Here is a 19,563-nt window from a genome sequence, read left to right as displayed (position 1 = left end):
ATTCTTCCATGTGTTTCTTTTCTTGAGTTTTTCTGTATTTCTGGAACGCCAACTCTTTAGCTTTATTTTCTCAACCACTTGCTTGGAGAACCATATCGGTTTCCTTTTTCTCTTGCTTTTATTTACTTTCCTTACATAAAGGTTCATGGCCCTGTTTATAGCTTCTTTCAGCCTGGACCACTGTCCTTCCACTTCTCGTACTTCCTCCCAGCCCATCATCTCCTTCCTCAGGTATTCCCCCATTTTACTAAAGTCAGCACGCTTGAAATCCAGGACTTTGAGTTTTGAGTGGCCGCTCTCCACTTTAGCTGTTATATCAAACCAAACCGTTTGATGGTCACTGCTGTCCAGGTGGGCACCCACTCGGATATTTGACACGCTATCCCCATTTGTGAGCACCAGATCCAGTGTCGCTCCCTCCCTCATGGGTTCCATCACCATTTGTCTGAGCAAAACACTTTGGAAAGCATCCACGATCCCTCTACTTCTTTCCGATTCCGCAGACGGAATCTTCCAATCTACATCTGGCAGATTGAAAATTCTGAACATAAAAATTGTGATAATCGATGCAACCTAGCAGCACATCAAATATACCCAGACCAATCACACTACCATTTTATCTCTTTATCTCTCTTCTCCACTCATGCACCCCTGACCTGTTATTGGTACATCTGAATTGTACATCCGACTTCTGTTTGTACATCTGCATTTGTAAACCCGACTGACTTATCTGTACATCCAACTTCCATTTGTAATTCTGACTGAACTCAATGTAAGCCACATAGAACTGAGTCCAATAAATTAAAGTAACTTGGTCTTGACAGATACCAGGTTTAGATATGAACGTCTATCTTTTTAGACCTGGGTATCCCTTACACTTCTATGATCGAAGTTAAACATCCATATTTTGGACCCACCCAAAACACACCCAGACCATGCCCCCTTGCCATACGGATGTATTGCAGTGTTAGATGTCCTTATCCTGCCTTTAGAAAATTGGAATATGGATGTCCATGTAACATGGACGTCTAAATGTCAGTTTTCAGACATCCAAAACAAGAACAGAGCTTCTAAAATAACCACCGTAGATAGATAGGATAGCGTGACAGAAGCTTAGACAGAAGATAAGCGTGACTAAGTTAAGGACTACTTGCATATGGAATTAGAAGAGGTATGTGTGTCTTAAGCAGGTCCTGCTGCAGTTAGAGGAGCTGATGTTAGTCCTCATGTGGCTTACTAGCTAATTAGTTACTTTTAACATTAAGGGCTTGGGAGAAGAGCCAGGCCCATTTCCTGAAGAAGAGAGTATCTTATTTATTGGGATCTTTCAACCACCTTTTTTCACCCAAGGCATGGTGGAAAACAAATAGAGGATACAGAACCAATAAACACAAACACACAATAAGACCAAACTCAACAAGGACAAGAAATAGGTAAAAGACAACAATAATTAATCAAATTACAAACAAGCAGTGGAACACAAAAGGAGCAAGGCCTTTGACACTATTCCACATCAATAACTTATAAATAAATTAAACACCATTGGTATGGACCCTAAACTGACCAACTGGTTTTGAAACTGATTGAGTGGGAGGCAAAAAGAGGTCAGTAGTAAATAAAGTGTGGTGTCAGGATTGGAGCATTATCAGTGTTGTATTACCTTGCATTATGCAGTTTATATTCCACCTTTAACCATTGCAAATAATGAACCTACCTAGGCCTTTCCAAAGCCAGGCCCAGAGACCTGAAGCTGTCAGACCTAATAATTATGGCCTCTGTGTGACCCAGAGGCTCATGAGCTCTGGTGACAGGCTTGCAGAAAGAAGAACATGAAGCAACTGTCCCTGCAAGAAGTTTACTAAAAAATGTGGTTTAGGGGCTTTTTCTGTTATCAGGTCTGGAACATAGATAAATGGTTGCTGGCGAAATGGACCATGCTAATCAGTATGATGTTGCTTTAGCCCTGTCCAATAATCTTGATCAAGTGTGGCCGAAACTAATAACTATCTACATTGTGGTTGAAACTAATACTAGAGAAATGTTTGAGCTGCGTAATGGTAGAAGTCTATAAAAAATGATAGAGGGGAAGACATAATTAGAGAAGTACTCAGAGATAGCACTCCTGTGCAGCTTTGTTGTAACTCTCTCATGAGAAAAGAAACATAGTTTGTTTTCTTGCTTGGTAAGTTTTAAGTGCCTTATGAAAATTTATATAGGATGATATTTTTTGAATCTGAACAGGGATACCATTCCATATTTTAGCACTTTGATAGGTGAATGAACGTTCCCAAATAGATATGTATTTTACATTTTTTCATTGAAGGAAAATCAAGAGAATCTTTGAGTGCTTCTCAAATATGACCTATTAAGGAATTCTAGAAGTCACATTATATTATCCAGACCCAGTCCATAAAAACATTTAAAAACCAAACAGGCTAAGTAAATATGCAATTCTACATTAAGCCAATGCTTATTTATGTTTGATTTGATGCAGACTACAATATTTTTATTTTTTGGAAAAACAAGCAAACATGCTGGCCACAGCTAGCAAAATTTGCATGGGGGATCCTGTACATCCTGCTACCAGCACATCTTCTAAGAAGACATCTTCTGTTACAGGAAGGACTGTGGAAGGCAGGAGAGCTAGACTGAATCCTGAAATTGTTGATGACTTATTAATCCACAGATTTTAAAAAAATCATAGCAGTGCTTCATTGGGCATATTTCTCCCCTCTAGGGTATACAGAATGGGTTGTATTTTGTACCCCTGAACATTTTAACAGGGTGGATTAGGATTCCTTGCGGTAGTAGAAGTCAGATATTATTAGAGTTGGAAGGGTAGAGGGTGGTGGTGGAAGCGTTTATTATAGCTGCTCATTGTTATTATTGTTCTCTATTTGTAATTTAGACAACAGTTGCACAGCATATTGTTCCTTTTTATACTTTAATAAACAGATTTAAATATAAAATCATAAGTGTTCGAGGCTTCTGCAGATGAGAACAGAGCCCATGGGGCCGGGGCCGGGATGGAGACAGGGCCAGATTTTATCCCCGTGTCATTCTCTAGTGGATACTAAAATGCTCAAGTGGTCTTCATAAAGCATATGGAGATATACTTAAAGATCTCAATATGTACACTTTGGATGAAAGCTGAGAAAGGGAAGATATGACAAACATTTAAATACAGCCATGGTATAATGCACAGGAGGCAGGCCTCTTTCTTTTGAAAGTAAGTTCTGGAAAAAGGGGTTATATAGGGTAAGGGTGAAAGGGGGTAGATGAAATAATCTAGTGAAATATTCCTCTACAGAAATGGTAGTGGATGTGTGGAAGAGCCTCCAGTGGAGGTGGTGGAGACAAAGACTATTGTATCCAAATTCTTAAAAAGCATAGGACAAGCACAGAAGATCTCCAAGGGTGGGGAAAGGATTTTAGATTTAGTAGTTACTATGGATGGGCAGAGTATATTGGCCATATGATCCTTACCTACTGCCATTTTCTCTGTTTCTATACCTTATGTTTTCACCAGTTCTCAAATCTTGTCTCCTCTCATCTGTTCCAACACACAGGAGCTCCACCACCACACAGACTTTCAAACTTCAGTTTAACATCTCCCTCTTTGTTTTCAAATTTCTCCAAGACTGTCTTCTCTTTCACTCTTAACTTTATATTTACCACTTCTAGTTTGTGTTTTCTCTCTATGCCAAACCTTACTCTATGGCTCCAACCATTTTTTTTTGCTAGTATTTTTTTTATCTCATTCAACCTCCCTAATATCCATCTCACAGCTCACCATTTCAGAACCGTATCTTGCCTAAATACAATACAACAGTGACATATATACCTTTTTGTACAATGTATTGGGCATCAATTCCCTCCCAAATCATGCAGCTTGCAACTTCAGCTAATTTCTGTCTTACTGCATTGTTTACATAGAATGTAACACACTACCTGAATGTTATGGAACACAGCATCTTATAACAAGTCCAAAGTTTCTTTTACAGGAGATTGTAGCCATCATTTTGCCACAGGAATTTCTCCAAGACCCAGGTCTTATCATTGATTTGTCTAGTAACCTCAACACATCTTCGCTTTCAAACTGTGTATACATTCTTAGTGTCCTTGTGATGTAGAGTCAGTGGCACCAACTCTGTCAGGGAGGGGAAGTGCGCTCCTTGCTGTAGATCAGCATGACCTCGAATTCACAGCTTTCAGCAGAAAGTACAGAAAGATGCAGCACTCAGGCATTTTAAGTTTGAGCTGATCAACAGTGAGAGACTTGGACGAAGTTGAACTAGGACATTCAGAAGTAAAAGACAATAGCATACACAAACAATGTACATTCATTAGGCCAGATTCAGCTAACGTCACCCATAGTTAGTGCTAAGTAACAATTTCATAAATGGTGCCTAAGCTACCTTTAAAGAACAGTGCTTCAACTCTAGAAGCGAGAACTTACACCTGTTGAAACCTGGTGTAAGTCCTCGCACCCAACTGATGGCAGTTAGACATGGAAATCCAAGTTTTCTATAATATGGTGCCTAATTCCTGGGAATATCCCTGATCCGCCAATGCCCCTCCCGTTGCCACGCCCCCTTGAGTTGAACGCTATGAAATTTAAGCACAGATGTGACAATAGTTTGCACACGCATCTGCAATCCACACCCAAATTTGTGTGCTCAGCTTTGGGTGACCTTTACAGAATCTGGGGATTACGAATCATAAAACATATCTCAAGTTATGTGAAATAAGCAGGTACAGTCACTGTACTGTAAGCTGTGTGAATGGGTCTTATTGTATTTTACTGCAAATTACCAAAGTCAAACTAGAGACCATAGGCGGTCGGTGGCCCAACTGTTTGGGGAGGCTAAAGGGGGTGGAGTTAGGGATGGGGCCAGGGGTGGAGCTTAAATCCATAATTGTCTGATAACACACAGGAAAAAAATAAATAAAAATAAAAGTCACAATACTTTTATTAAATTTAGATATTAAATATGTATCATATGTCAAAGAATAAAGTGATTGCTCAAAGCATATACTAACCATAATCGCTCAACTGCAAAACACTATGCATATCTTTGTGGAAAAACACACTCAGAACTTTACTGTACCAAAAATATTACACTGGGCAGAAACTAATACACCATTAGGGGCTTATAGCCCATTTAGTTATGTTTAAACAAAAGAGATCTGCATTAAAAAATATATTTATTTTTATTTTGACCTATAAAACCACTTGTCCCTGAAACATGCCTAAAAACAGAATAATCCAGTTGTGTATCTAAAATGCTAATTCCTACAAATGAGATGACATTAAAATGTGATTCCATGTGCCCCAGCTTTAGCCTTGTTACGATCAACAATCAAGAACAACCTGGATGCAGCAGCTCAAAAGTTTGTTTGTTTTGTTTGGGCTGAAGGCAGTGAGGATGTCATGCTGGGGAAACACATTAACCAAATTGGCTTCCTTGTTTACTTACTGGGCTACAAAGGCTCACTTCCACTCATTTTGGGAGTCTTGCATCTTTCTCCCTGTTTCTTCTGCTGCCTGCTGTCTCCCCCGTCGTCATTTTTACTGCACTGAAGAGTTCTGCCTCGGCACCGGCAATTCAGAGACTCAGAGTCAGCCTTCTGCCAGCGTCGGGGCTTCTCCTCAGGGGCGTCCAGGACTCTAACGTAACTTCCTCTTTTCTGCAGAGCTGGGAGGGAGTGAGACATGCCTGAAGAGAAAGCCCCGATGCTGGCAGAAGGCTGACTCTGAATTGCCGGTGCCGAGGCAGAACTCTTCAGTGCAGTAAAAATGACGATGGAGACGGCGGGCAGCAGAAGAAACACAAGATGGTCAGGGTTGGGCTGGGGAGGCTTAGCCTCCCCAAGCCTCTTATACGGGGCGCCTATGCTAGAGACCATTTTATAACCATAGGGGTATTGGACAACAGGGAAGAGAGATAAAGGACAGGAAGGGAGAAAGGAAGATAGGCCTTTAATCAGTGGCACAGCCACAGAGGAGGGGAGGGACTTAGAGAACTGGGTCTCCTCCAAAGCTGCAGTACCTGTTCAATGGCTGGTGGGGTAACTCAAGATCCGCCAGCCAAAGAAATATGCTGCCTGAGCCACCACTTTCCTCCACATACTGCCTCAGGAGCGAGGAAGTCAGCGGGCTGCCTCCAACTACCAATGCTTGCCCTCCCCAAGCATGCTCAGTTTGTGCATGAACTGAGCATGTTCGGGGAGTGTTGGCATCAGCAGCTGGAGACACCCCACCGGCTTCCTCGCTCCTGAGGCAACACAAAGAGGAGGGGGGCTGCTTTGGATTTCTTCAACTGGTACGGTTTTGGCATCCCCACCGGCAAAGACATGATATCTAATGTGGCAGGGGGAAGGGGGGAAAGGAAATGGGTGTGCCCCCCCATGGACTACTAGCTATACCCCACCGTTAATTGCAATTAAAATTTTTAAATCAAAATTCAGCCCTAAAACATAAGCATACTAAATTTAAAAATAATCCAAATAAAGCACATATTAAATGCTTGGACAAGTCTGTATATAAGAAGAAAAAAAAAAGTGTGTTTATGTGCATGAGGATCAGCAATCCATTCCTATAAAAAAAGCTGCGGTGCCACTAAGTGTAGGAGAAAAACTAAATTGGTGGCACTACTCAGAAAACATTACCACACACCAATATTGGTGGTGTTACATACACTAGCAGTCCCAGTAAAGCAGTCCACAGTTACTGAAAAGAACTAAAAGAAAAGATGGTTGAGCTAAATTCCAACAGAAGTATTGTTTTGATTGTTTTTAGTACTACACCCCCAAGCAGCCCTTGTTAGGGCGAAACGTGGACTACATTGGGCGATTGTTTCAATAAAGATTTTTATCTTGTGACCATCTTTCCACCCACTGTTTGTATTAATTTCAGAGGAAGTAGTTTTCTTTTATGGATGCTGGGCTTGAAGGACCTTCGGTCTGTCCCAGTATAGCAATACTTATGTACAATTACATTTTTTCCTTACTGATGTTTTCCTTGATTTTTTAGTTTATTTTTATAATAGTGCACTAATACCATTGATACAGAGTTAATAAAATAATAAATGGAATTTGTTTTCCTGTGTAACTGTTTCTTTTAGTATGTATGGGTAAATTTTTCATCTTTTCTCAATTCATTGTTTGAAATTTCAATTAAAAGGAAAGAAGAATATAGCTGTGAAGTTTTAGAATATTAAAGGACCCTTTTACTAAAGCTTAGTGCTTGCTAACAAGAATTAGCGTGTGCTAAATGCTAAGAAGCCCACAGGTATAACATGGGCTTCTTAGCATTTAAACAGAAAACAATAGGGATGCATGAGTAGCCTTCCAATCCAACCAGAGACGTAGATAATGTAGATAATAATTTATTGATGAATATCTGTAAATATGCTAGTAGACTCAATTATGGTTTTCTTGCACAACTCAGTAGCGTTAGCATTGCCAATTGGTTGCGAGGTCCATAATAGGACAGTTTCGCAGCCATTGAACATGAGGTGCTTGTTTTTTGACAAATTGTGAAAAAGCAGCACAAGATACATCACTCCTAAGGCAGACGCTGCATGCAGAAACATGGGTCCGTATTGAATCTATTTGCACATTCACAGATATTCATCAATAAAATATAATCTACACTATCTACATCTCTGTGGTTGGACTGGAAGGTTACTTGTGCATCCCTCTGTTTCCTGTTTGGACTTTATATGTAGGGTTGCATTTCCTTTTTCAATGTGCATTTCTTACCATTTAGCCAGCACTGCGCTAATTCCATTAGAGTGCTAAGCTTTAGTAAAATGGCTCCTAGGTGAAAAGTGAGCGGAGGATCAATGACAATTAGGAAAGAGCCACATGAACAGCAGTTTTAAATCTTGGAGTGATTATTACAGCCCGCCACTTAAAAAAGCACTACCTTGTTCATTTAAAAGTGTATCATTTGCAAGCTCTTGGCTGAAGCTGTTCTCTTCTGTCGATTTCTAACTTTTAATTATCTATATAGCAACCTCTGCTGCTCCTTGGAGGCATGTCAATATATCTTCATGTATAAAGCACAGAGCTGTGAAACACCTGGAGACTACCAGATAAATCCCACTTGCATCAGTCTGTGAAACTGAGAAAATCCCAGAAGTCCCCAGCTTAACCACTAGAATAAAATCAGTAAAATATAGACCTTGAGGTTGCCTGTGTATGCTAGTACACTCAGCAGAGTGAAAAAGGCTTCAAAACCTCAGGCTGCATTATTTCCTGATCCTGTTTGTGTAACTACAGAAAAACACCACTGCCACATCCCACCTTTTTTTTTTCTTAGTGGGGAGGATGAATTTCTTTTTCTCACCTGACAAACAAGGAAGCCATGAAAGGTAACTTGCTCTTTAACAGTGCACAGCCCATAAATACTAATTGACAAATAAGATTTCTGCTGATTACTGACCAAATGAGAGCTATTTATCTAAACACTCTCATAATGCAAAAATATCCCTACAGGAAGTAGGCTTGAATGAGTCACTGTAATGCAAGTATAAACCAAAAAGTAAAGTAGAAAAACTGGATATTTTGCTAATAGTCTAAGCTTGAATTTTTCACAAAAAATGAATCACTCAAATTGATCTACTACAAAATGTGAAAAATCTCCATAGCTAAAATAATAATAATAATGATTTAAGCGAAAGAATTGAAAGATCTAGCTCATACTTGGCATAAAGCATGCTAGGCAAGGTTCAGGACTGGGAAGACAAGGAAGATATGACTCATGTGCCAATGATATTAACAATTTTGCAGAAAATTGATTAAACCAACTGTTCTGTAATAAAAAGCCAAGTTGCATATAGGATATTTGAAAATTTTTTTTTTTTTAAAAAGCATGGTAACAGAGAAAGCTGCACAGGCAGAGAGTCGAGGAATATGAATAAGAGACAAATCAGATGTGTGGGTATACCATAAAACAAAACCACAGAAAGAAGAGAAGGAAAGAGGCTTTGTGAGACAGTGAAACACTCACCAAAAGGTTATCACAAATACCGTTGGATATTTTTGCCAGGGTATTTGCATCCAGAGGAGCCAGCAGCAGCAGATCAGCCCAGCGTCTCAGCTCAATGTGTAGGACTGGGTCAGTCCTCTGCTTCCACACCTACAAACAAAGCATAGTTTCCTTATCCAGTATGCTGCAGCACTTCAGTAATGAGGTTTCCCCACAAGTACATGGGCTCTGTAGTAGTAACTAAACTCAAATAAGGCTCTTTAGCATAAACTAAGAAAACAAATCTCATGACTTTTTTGACAAAATGTATCCATTGGGACTGGAAAGCACTGCACTCACCTAGAGCAGTGGTATCAACAGATGTTATCCACTGCACTCAAACAGAGCTTGCTAGTATCACAACAGTCGATAGGGATTTTATTTGGAGAGTGGTCTTAAAACTTGGGTCTTATTTCTAAAATATGTAGATGCAAAGAAGTATAAATCCCTCTGAATCTTGATAATCATATGGCTCCCTGTAACAATCAAATCCATTTGTATGATCACAACTGGATGGCCATATGGCCACCTGCTGATGAAAATGGTAGCTATTGGTCACTGGGTAACTGTCATATCACAATGAAGTATGGCTGACAGTTATCTGTTGCATAAATAAACCTTGCTCATGTAGCACTGGACATCAATAGGGCACAGGGAGTAAATATGAAGAAAGTCTTACTTGGCCCAGTAGGTCCTCCTTTCTACTTTTAATTTCAGCTCACTCTAAACCAGTATTGGAATTCCTTTATTTCACAATATTTGGAGATTCTTTTCCCTAAACATGGGTTGCCAACCCAGTCCTCGGGACACATCAAGCCAGTCGGGTTTTCAGGATATCCACAATGAATATGCATTAGATAAATCTGCATACAATGGAGGTAGGGTATGCAAATCTCTCATGCATATTCATTGTGGATATCCTGAAAACACGACTGGCTAGGTGTCTCCCAAGAGCTGGGTTGAGAACCCCTGCTCTAGACCCAGTCACTGTTCCTAGTCCTGAGGCTGGCAGCTGTGCATCTAGACTCCTTCTGAAATCCAGTATCACAGGCTCAGAATCGAGACACCAACTGCTGATTAATGCTGGTCTCTTCTATTTAGTACTGCATGGAGAACGTCATGGTAACATAAAACCATGAGAAATCTATTGGGCCAGCACAAGGTTATTATAGTCGAACTAAAGAGTAAATTTAAATACACATATTCTGTTCTGGTGGGTTAACTACCCACGAATGCTCAAGAGTTTTAAAATCTTGCTCAATTAAGGTGGCTACCTAAATATAATAAAGACAAACATGTTTAAAGCTCCAAATGACAGAGGTGAGAGCTTGATGAAATGGCAACCCTCGGATTCGCATTCCTCACAGCACTGGGATGATGTAGTTCTGCTGCATGGATGGAGAGATGGCAGAGTTGCAGCATGAATGCACTGACTCAAGGATATCTGCATTTCCAAATCTGAATGCATGGGAATTGTATTAACTTACAGTAGTTAGCTCCCTGCCCACAGGGCCTTACAATCTAAGGGGACTACTTACAACCCAGTGGTAAAAGTGGGCATTTGTGTGTTATATTTTACTATTGATAGGGGCCTGAAGGGTGCCATTTTGCATAAGGGAACTGCTGAGGCAGGAGTGATTGGGGGTCATTCCTGCATCCCACTAAACTCTAGGGATCACACTACATTTTTTAAAACAGACAGGGGACAATTATTTTAACTTTCTGGTTGAAAAATATCCTGCATTAAGCTGCATTACTAGTAAACACTGCACATCACTGCCATAACACAGCTTAGTAAATAAGGCCCTAAGTCTGTACCTAAACCAATGGAGGATGATGTGATTTGCCCAAGGTCACATGGAATGTCAGTGGAAGAACCATGATTTGAACCTTGCTGTCTCTTCACCTGGTGCTGGAAAATGGAGCTACTGACCTGCCATTCATCAGAGTCACTATATAAAGGAACTGGGATCTCCTGGGCATTATAGAAATGCTTTGCCGACTCAGTTGTTACCACTCGCACATCTACCTAGCAAAGTTAGCAAGAAGACAGAGATACAATTAAAATTACTGCTGCTTCCCTCCTTTATTCTGAACACCTCCACACCAGTCCCATGCACACTGATATCATGCATTTGCTAGGTCATTTCCTCCTGTTACTAAATACTTCAAACAATATGGGTCATCATTCACAAGGTTTCACATATGAAACTGTATCACATTCATTGGTGCCAACATCTGGCTATACATCTCTATATATATTATAAACCACAAGCGCCTGACAGCTAGCAAAAACAAGAACGGACCAAAAATGGGGGAGGGGGAGACACAGGAGCAAAGACAGGCGCACAACTGTGACACCACCACCAAGAACACACATGCCCTTTAGCAGAGGTTTCAAGATTGATTTGAGGCACAGTTAAGTCCTAAAACTTCAATACTGTATAGCTGCATAACCTGATCCTCTTATCTTCATTTATCCCTTTGTGACACCAATTGTATTTCTTCTCTGTTACGGCGATGCCATAACAGATCTCTGTAAGCCACATTATGCCTGCAAATAAGTGGGAAAATGTGGGATACAAATGCAATAAATAATATTATTGTTTCTTTCCATCATCCTTTTATCTGAAATGATGCAGAATTATTCTAAGCCTTGAAAAAAAAATCCTAGGGAAAACACCTATTTAGTCTTTCTTAATTGCAGACGTGCTATTTCATAGGAAAATCTGACTGATATTTCTATTTCTACCTTCATTTGCATTATGCAAATAAACCGCTGGCAGAGATGCCAAAGTTGTGACCACCATCACTTACAAGAAGCTATGTGCTGAACCTGGGAACAAGAAAGTCCAAGAATATCGGGCATAAGTAGAAAGACATAAAAAGCCAGAATCTCCTCCCTAAATGCCACTGGGCACTGCCCTGCATGTACTCTACAACAGGAGAGCAGTCGGCATAAACCCAAACAATTCTATTCTTTAAATACAAAGTTTATTTTGCTGCATAACTTTCACTAAAGAGTAATACTGCCACCTACTGAGCAAAAATAATCCATAAGCTATACCTACATAGGGGTACTGTAAATTAATAATTATTTGTATTATATATAGTAACATATTAGATGACAGCAGACATAGACCAAAATGGTCAATCCAGTCTGCTACCTAAAGTGGTTAGGTTGTAACTGTGGCCGTGTGTGGATTTTCTTCCCCTCCCCCACCACCTTTATTTAGGTTTATAATTGCTGCTCTGTGCAGGTTACAGTCTTCTTCCCCTGCCCAGTACTATAATTTGGAGCTGTAATTGTCATTCCTATGCCAATTATCCCCTATCCATTTCCTTTAGAGTTGTAATTATTGCTGCATACAAGTTACAACCCCCACAATCCCTTCTTTTACAGATGTAAATCTGCTACATACAGGTTACCCTCCCCCCCACTTCCCTGGCCATACTACTAAGTGCAAAATCATTTTGCTGCTGTTTTGAACTGAAGACCTTAACACTGGTTTCCCGTCTCTTTCAGGATCCTCAATGTATATCTCACTCTCTCGAATTTCTTCACAGTTTGTGTCCACTACCTTTTCAGGGAAGATATTCTACTACTGAAAAGGTGTGAGCAAAATCCAAATAAAAATAAAAATCACTCTTTCCGTGAAAAAGTTTTTTCTGAAATTCCCAATTCAATTTAGGTCTTATATACCGCTAATATCCCCTTATTTAGGATTCAGTGTGGTTTACAATATCAGTGGAACAAAAGGTACAGATTTATAGGTACGATATTGGATGAATACATTCTTAATCAGGCTCAGTGCGGTTTACAACATAAAATGGAACAAACGTTACAGATTTGTAGGTAGGACATTGGATGAATACATACTTATTGGTTAGCTGTAGTGTTATAGAGCAATATAAGGTATGGTTATAGTCTATGTTGAAATTGAATGTTCCTGATTTCGTTAGGGGATCGATGAATAGTATTATGTTGTAGTTTTTGGGAAGAAGGTGTTTTTTAGCTTTCCCCAGAAGCAGAGGTAGTTATTCTTCGCACTGATAGAGTGAGTTCCATACTGAGATTCCTGCCACAGAGAAGAACTAGTTAAAGATCTTATGCGATCGTATTCCCTTGTTAAACGGTGAAGCTAGGATCAGTTGTTTTAGTCTGCTGGAGTGAACAATCCAGATAGCTGAGATGTTAATCAGGAGCACAGAGGTAGCGCCTTGAAGTAGCTGGAAGACTAGGCAGGCAATTTTAAACTTAATTCTTTCAGCTATTGGTAACTAGTGTAGTTTAATGAGGTAAGGTGAAGCAATGGTGAATCTATTTAGTTTGAAAATAAGCCTTGCCGCTGTGTTCTGTGTTTTTTTTTATGCGTGTGTTCTTAATGCCAGTGAATAGGGCATTGTAATAGTCCAGGTGTGGTAGGATTAGCATTTGTACCAGGAACATGAAGGCTTTTTAAATCAAGAGAGTGCCCTGACTAGATGAAACTGCCTCATTTTAAAAACATTGTTTTCTTCCAAAGTTGGGTGATGTGGGGTGTGAGTGATAGGGAGGAATCCAGGAAGACCAAGAACTCTGGCTTCTGATTCAGCTGGGAAGGTGATGATGTTGGGTAATGTTATTAAGGTAGGAACCTCAACTCCTTGATTCCGGAACCAGATAATCTTCGTCCTTTGGGTGTTCAGTTTTAGTTTGTTAGTGAGGGGCCAGATCTAAATGGTGTGCATCCTGATCGTTGCTGGTTGAGTTGGATCAGGGTGTGAAGAAGTCAGGGGTAGAAGGAGCATGATGTTGTCCGCGTATGATAACAGTTCTCCTGAGCCTAGGTGTATAGAACTAAGGGAGGACATGAAGTTAAACAAGATAGGGGAGAGCGGGGACCCTTGAGGAACCCCACATTTTGGAATCCAGTATTTGGAGAGGATTTTGTTTTGTTTCACTGAGTAACTTCGGTCGGAGAGGCATTCACTGAACCATTTGAGGATGGTCCCGTTATTCCAATCTGATTCAGATGTTCCAGCAGCTTTGCGTGATCCACTACTTCGAATGCTGCTGAGATATCGAACTGAAAAGAACTTGCTCCCCCTTGCTTAGATATTGTTTGACGTACGTTGTTAATACTAAGAGAAGGGTTTCAGTGCTATGTGCTGGTCTGAATTGGGACTGGTGTAATGTGGAGAATGTGTCCAGATATTTGGAGATTAGTTTACTGATATATGTTTCAAGCATTTTTGTGAAGCATGGTATTACTTGCAACTGGGCGATAATTTGCTGAAGAGGCAGTGTCTAATCCTGAACCGTTTAAGAATGGAGTGAGAACGATTTTGCCCATATCTGAGGGAAGAGAGCTAGAGTCTAGTAACTCGTTAAGGCAATCTGTTAGCCATTAAATCACCTCTGTTGGGGTGGTTTGGAACAAGAATTCCCGACAATGGTCTAGGGAGCAGTGTGAGCGTTAGCATTTTAGTAGTAGTGGTTTTACGTCTTCAGCTGAAAGTGGTTGGAAGGATTCCCATAGTTGGTTTGCTTTGATTCCCAATTTGAATCTTGGGTGGAGGTGACTCCCGAGTCACAGTCTTTTGAGTTTATTGGATTGTTTCGCTAGGTCAGCTCTAATTTGATCGACCTCGTTTTCAAAGTAGTCAGCTAGAGCTCGAGCAGAGGGGCATGTTTGTTGTTCTTTATCAGGAAAGTGGATAGAAGTTAGGCTCCTAACTAGGGTGAACAGTTTTTTTTTTATTGTCAAGGGTGTCCTGGCACACTAGAGTGCTGCAGTATTTTCGCTTGGAGTCAGTTTGTAATGACGAAAGGAGAGTTTCCATTTGGATGTGTCATCAGGCGCTTTGCTTTCTCCCCATTTCTTTTCGAGGTGTCTGCATTTTTGTTTTAGTTGTGATAACTCTTCTGAGAACCAGGGTGCTTTTCTAGTAGTTTTAACCATTTTGGAAGTGATTGGTGCTATTTTAAGACTGTAGTGACTTTGGTGTCCCAGACCGTTTTTACGGATTCTTGCGTGAGGTTATCAAGGGTGAGGGAGTTTTTTAGTCGTTCCAGAAACTGAATAAAATCCAGTTGGACGTGGTCAGACCAAGGTATAGGATTCCATGTAGAGGATCCAATCAGGTTGGTGGATAAGAAGCAGAGGCGTAGCCAGGTTTTGATCTCAGGGGGAGCAGACTTTTATAAAATAGGCGCCAGTTGGTGTCAGCTAGACAGCAGTGTTTGTGTTGTTGCTCAAGGGCTGTAACGGGCAATGATTAATACAGGCTGTCTCTGTTGCGTCCTGCCTACAAGGAAACAGTAAGTTACATCAGGAGGCAGGATGCAGAAGAGGTCCCTGGACTGGCCAGAGCAGGCAACCTGTCTTAACTTCAAATAAAACTATTCAAATTGAGACCATCACCTTGGGAACAGCACACCCAGTCCTTCCACTGCTAGACACCATGTTTAAATCAAGATGGTCTTTTGTTTGTGTGGTGACTCTACAGGATGTGAAGAACACTAGTCTGAAGCATTTTTATTTTGGGTGACAAGGGCTACCAAAGATGGCCCTTGCCCAAGAGCCTACTTTCAAATAGGGCTAGACACTTTGTGAAATAACACAAACCACTGCAAAAGGACACCCAAAACCTATACTGAAAACTTACCACACCATAACAGCCCTAACCCACCTATGAAAAGGCAGTGCTATAAATATTACAGTGGGACCTAGAGAAGTGTTTCCATAAGTGGTCCAGGAGTATCCCCTTGCCATTCAGGTTTTCAGGCTATCCACAATGAATCTGCAGGAAAAACATTTGCATGTAATGGAGGCAGTATATGCAAATCAATGTCATGCATATTTATTGTGGATATCCTGAAAAACCTGACTGACAAGGGGGTACTCCAGGACTGCCCTAGAACACAAAATGTACCACACCATAACAGCCCTAACCCACCTATCAGACGACAGTGCTATATATAGTACACTGGGCTCTGGAGCACCAATATACCTACTATTGGGAAACTGGAACAAGCTGCACCGTTACACATTCCTACACAGATGGTGTAAGGATGGTGAAAGGATAGGACTCTGAGTTCAACCTACTCAGTTTTAAGTTAGCAATGTAAGACAGCAGGGCCTTCTATGCATAAAGAAATCATCCCCTTCCAGCTAGTTTCAGCTATCAGGTAAAAACCAACATTATAACTGATAGCATCATTCAACAAATTCTTTTGTGTGGGACTCCAGAGTGAAATCTGGATTCTCAACAAGATCAGATATAATCTCAGCAAAACTCTGCACCTTCTATTCTGTATTACAAACTCCATATCCCCCCCCCCCCCCCCAAAAAAAAAAAATAGAGTGAAGCGGAGATGACAACAAATCATACAAATGTATTCAAATCCTGATTTTGTAAATGATGCCTACACATCCATAGAGGCCTGCAGTCAGTCTGCCTCTCTTTTACACATCCTACCTGCCCTCAGCCAACATGCCTATGGAACAATTAAACTATTTAAAGATCCTTCAAGAGGTAGTGTCTCACGATTTAGGCTCTAAAACCTTTGTGATCTTTTGGTGCCACCTCAGTAAGGCCAACTCACAATCTCTCCACTCAAACACTATACACAAACTTGTGCAAAAACACACTGAGAACCTTGCCAAACTCCAAGGACAGGATGAGCTATAACATTATGCGTGAAACGGCAGCACTGCAAATATTATACCGGGCACTAATACACCAATACACTACCTAGTGAAAAAAACAAAACAAAAAGGACTGCAAATACTACATGCTAACAGAATACTGCACCTTGATCACACATGAAAAAAACAGAACACAACAGATATGACACAAGGAACTGGAATTGAAACTTAAATGCAAAATATCACAGATAGCTTTTATGTTTAAACAGTTTTTATTAGCATTTAGCATATTAATCACACAATACATTTCGCTGGACTAAATCATCAACGAATTATGCTATATAAGCCAATACAATTCTGAACAGTAACTTCAAACTTTTAATTTCCCCCCCCCCCCCCCCCTTTCCCCTCAGCTTCCCCCTCCCGCCCCACCTCCCAATCCTTTGGTAATCATACATCCGAATAATCTATAGACTCAGTACCCATTTAGTACCTCCTATACCCCCTCTGGGCTTGGGCTCTGATAGCCCAGGGGTACCTCCCTCCCCTTCCCTGCGTGTCAACCTTAACTGGGGGACGGTTTTGTAGGGAGTATCACTCCCCATATCAGGGTTACAGCAAATTAAGAAGCAGACTTCGTCCTTGCGGGCTTAGTTCCTGTATGTAATGATCCCAGATCCTTACAAAACTCTTTTTCCGTTTCGGAGATCCCTTTGCTTCCCTGGCTTCCCAAGTGGCCAACTCGTGCACTTGGTTTCTCCAATGCCAGTAAGCCAGCGGGTCTGATGAGATCCAATTTTGTAAAATATTTTTTCTAGCCACCAAACATACTTTGCGACACCATATTCTATCCACCCCCCCCCCCCCCAGCCTGTGTTTGGAATGCTGTTTGTGTATCTAGCACGTAATGATCCCAGGTTCCATCCATGGGTTTCTTTACTATAAAAGACATAAATCTCTGGATCTCTCCCCAAAAAGCTTTTACTCTTGGACATCCCCAAAAGGCATGATATAAAGTGTGGGGTATGTGATCACATTTAACACACTTCTCCTCCCTTGTGCCGCCTATGTGTCCCCGTTGTCGTCCAGACATGTAGGCCCTCACCACCACTCTGAATCCACATTCTCTAAGTCTCTCATCTATAGTGAGGGCCGGAATATGTGCCAATGTTGCCCCAATGTCCCATCCCGCTACGGTGGCTCCCGATTCCTTTTCCCATTTTTGTATTATATAGTTTAAGTTATGTGGTGGGGTTCGCTTCTGCAACATTTTATATATGTTTGATACTGTCACACCCGTCACCTCCATGGGTTGGAAAAATGTCCGTACTTTACCCCCTAGTTTCCTCCGTAAGTCTGATTGGTGCAAGGCTAAGATTTAGTGTTTGGCTTGTGCATAAGCGAATCGGTCTCCCCATGCAGTCCCAATCTTTGCCTGTAATTCCTCAAACGGGATAATAGACGCTGCGGCTCCTAATAAATGCTCCACTCTTGTAATTCCTAGTTGTTCCCATCTGAGAAATACCAAATTACTTTGACCTGGTTCAAAATTTGGGCTCCCCCTAAATGATAAGAGCTCTGATGTTGTGGCACTCCCTCCCAACCTTTTAATCATCATCCTCCATGCCGCCTTCAGCGGTTGAAGCAAAGAACAACGTTTGAAGTGGGCCGGGAGCTGGCCTTGTTTTAGATGCAGCAAAGTGACCATGTCATAGGGGGCGAAATATTCTTCTTCTATATCTAGCGGTGTAAATATATTAGTCTGGCCAACCCAGTCTCCTATATGCCTTAATAGGCATGCCTGATTATATCCGGCTAGATTTGGCAATCCTAGTCCTCTATGACCCCATCCTCCCAATAATAACGGAGTTTGCATTTTAGGTTTCTTTTGTGCCCAGCAAAACCTACTAAATACTCTCATGACTTTAGTCAAATCTCTCTTCAGTACACGCAGGGGGAGCGTCTGCATGAGATATAACCATCTCGGGAGTATTACCATTCTAATTAGATTTATCCTGCCTCTCAGCGTCAATGGGAGACCTTCCCATTTCTCTAACTGGCGTTTAGTCTCATCCACCATGGTGTTTATATTAATCTCATATAAATTCTCTAATTCCATGGTCAATCTGATTCCTAAATATTTAAATGATTTGTCTGCCCATCCCAAGGGAAAATCCTGATTCCATAGCTGCCTGACTATTAGTGACGAAGCCAGTGCTTCCGATTTTGCCAGATTCAACTTAAGGCCTGCATAATCTCCATATTCCTTCAGGATTTCCATTAACGCTGAGAGGGATGCCCATGGTTCCGTAATCATAACTAGGAGGTCATCTGCAAAGGCCGCTATTTTGAATACTGAACGTCCCATTTGCATCCCCTTTACCAACAGATTGTCTATTATCTCTCGAATCAACGGGTCAAGAGTCAAGACAAACAGCATCGGGGACAAGGGGCACCCCTGTCGAGTTCCCCGTTGTATCAAGGACTCCTCCGATTCCACCCCATTGACTCTTATTTTTGCCTTCGGCCTATGATACAGGGTCCGTACTGCCGCCATAAACCGGCCGCTAAACCCATATTTTTCCAGCGTCGCGAACAGGAACGCCCAGTGTACTCTGTCAAAAGCCTTTTCAGCATCAAAACTAATAAGTAAAGACTGGGCGTTCCTGCGCCTCTGCATTTCCAAGGCCGCTATGATTTTCCTGAGGTTTTTAGCTATTACTCTGCCTGCTACGAAGCCCACTTGTGCCTCATGTATTAACTTTGGCAGCACTCTTTTCATATGGTTTGCCATTATTTTTGCCAACAGTTTAAAATCCACATTTAGAAGGGAAATCGGACGGTATGACTCCAGATTTAATAGGTCTCTCCCCGGTTTTGGTAGCACCACTA

General features: G+C 41.1%; 1 protein-coding gene across 7 annotated transcripts in view; it reads right to left on the bottom strand.

The window, feature by feature from the left end:
* PPCDC (phosphopantothenoylcysteine decarboxylase) overlaps positions 1-19,563 on the bottom strand; it is a 97,177-nt gene that overhangs the window by 55,491 nt on the left and 22,123 nt on the right. For 6 of the 7 annotated variants that reach the window (XM_030186662.1, XM_030186654.1, XM_030186648.1 and 3 more), the window contains exons 3-4: positions 10,971-11,066; positions 9,020-9,148 (exon numbers count right to left, since the gene is read on the bottom strand). In XM_030186662.1, coding sequence (XP_030042522.1) covers positions 9,020-9,148; positions 10,971-11,066 — 225 coding nt within the window. The remainder of the gene's footprint in view (positions 1-9,019; positions 9,149-10,970; positions 11,067-19,563) is intronic. The other variant, XM_030186678.1, reaches the window with a different exon arrangement.

The sequence above is a fragment of the Microcaecilia unicolor genome, chromosome 1 (genome assembly GCF_901765095.1).
Source record: "Microcaecilia unicolor chromosome 1, aMicUni1.1, whole genome shotgun sequence".
NCBI classification, from domain to species: domain Eukaryota; kingdom Metazoa; phylum Chordata; class Amphibia; order Gymnophiona; family Siphonopidae; genus Microcaecilia; species Microcaecilia unicolor.
The sequence above is the reverse complement of the archived record's forward strand: the minus strand, read 5'-3'. Positions and strand labels throughout refer to the sequence as shown.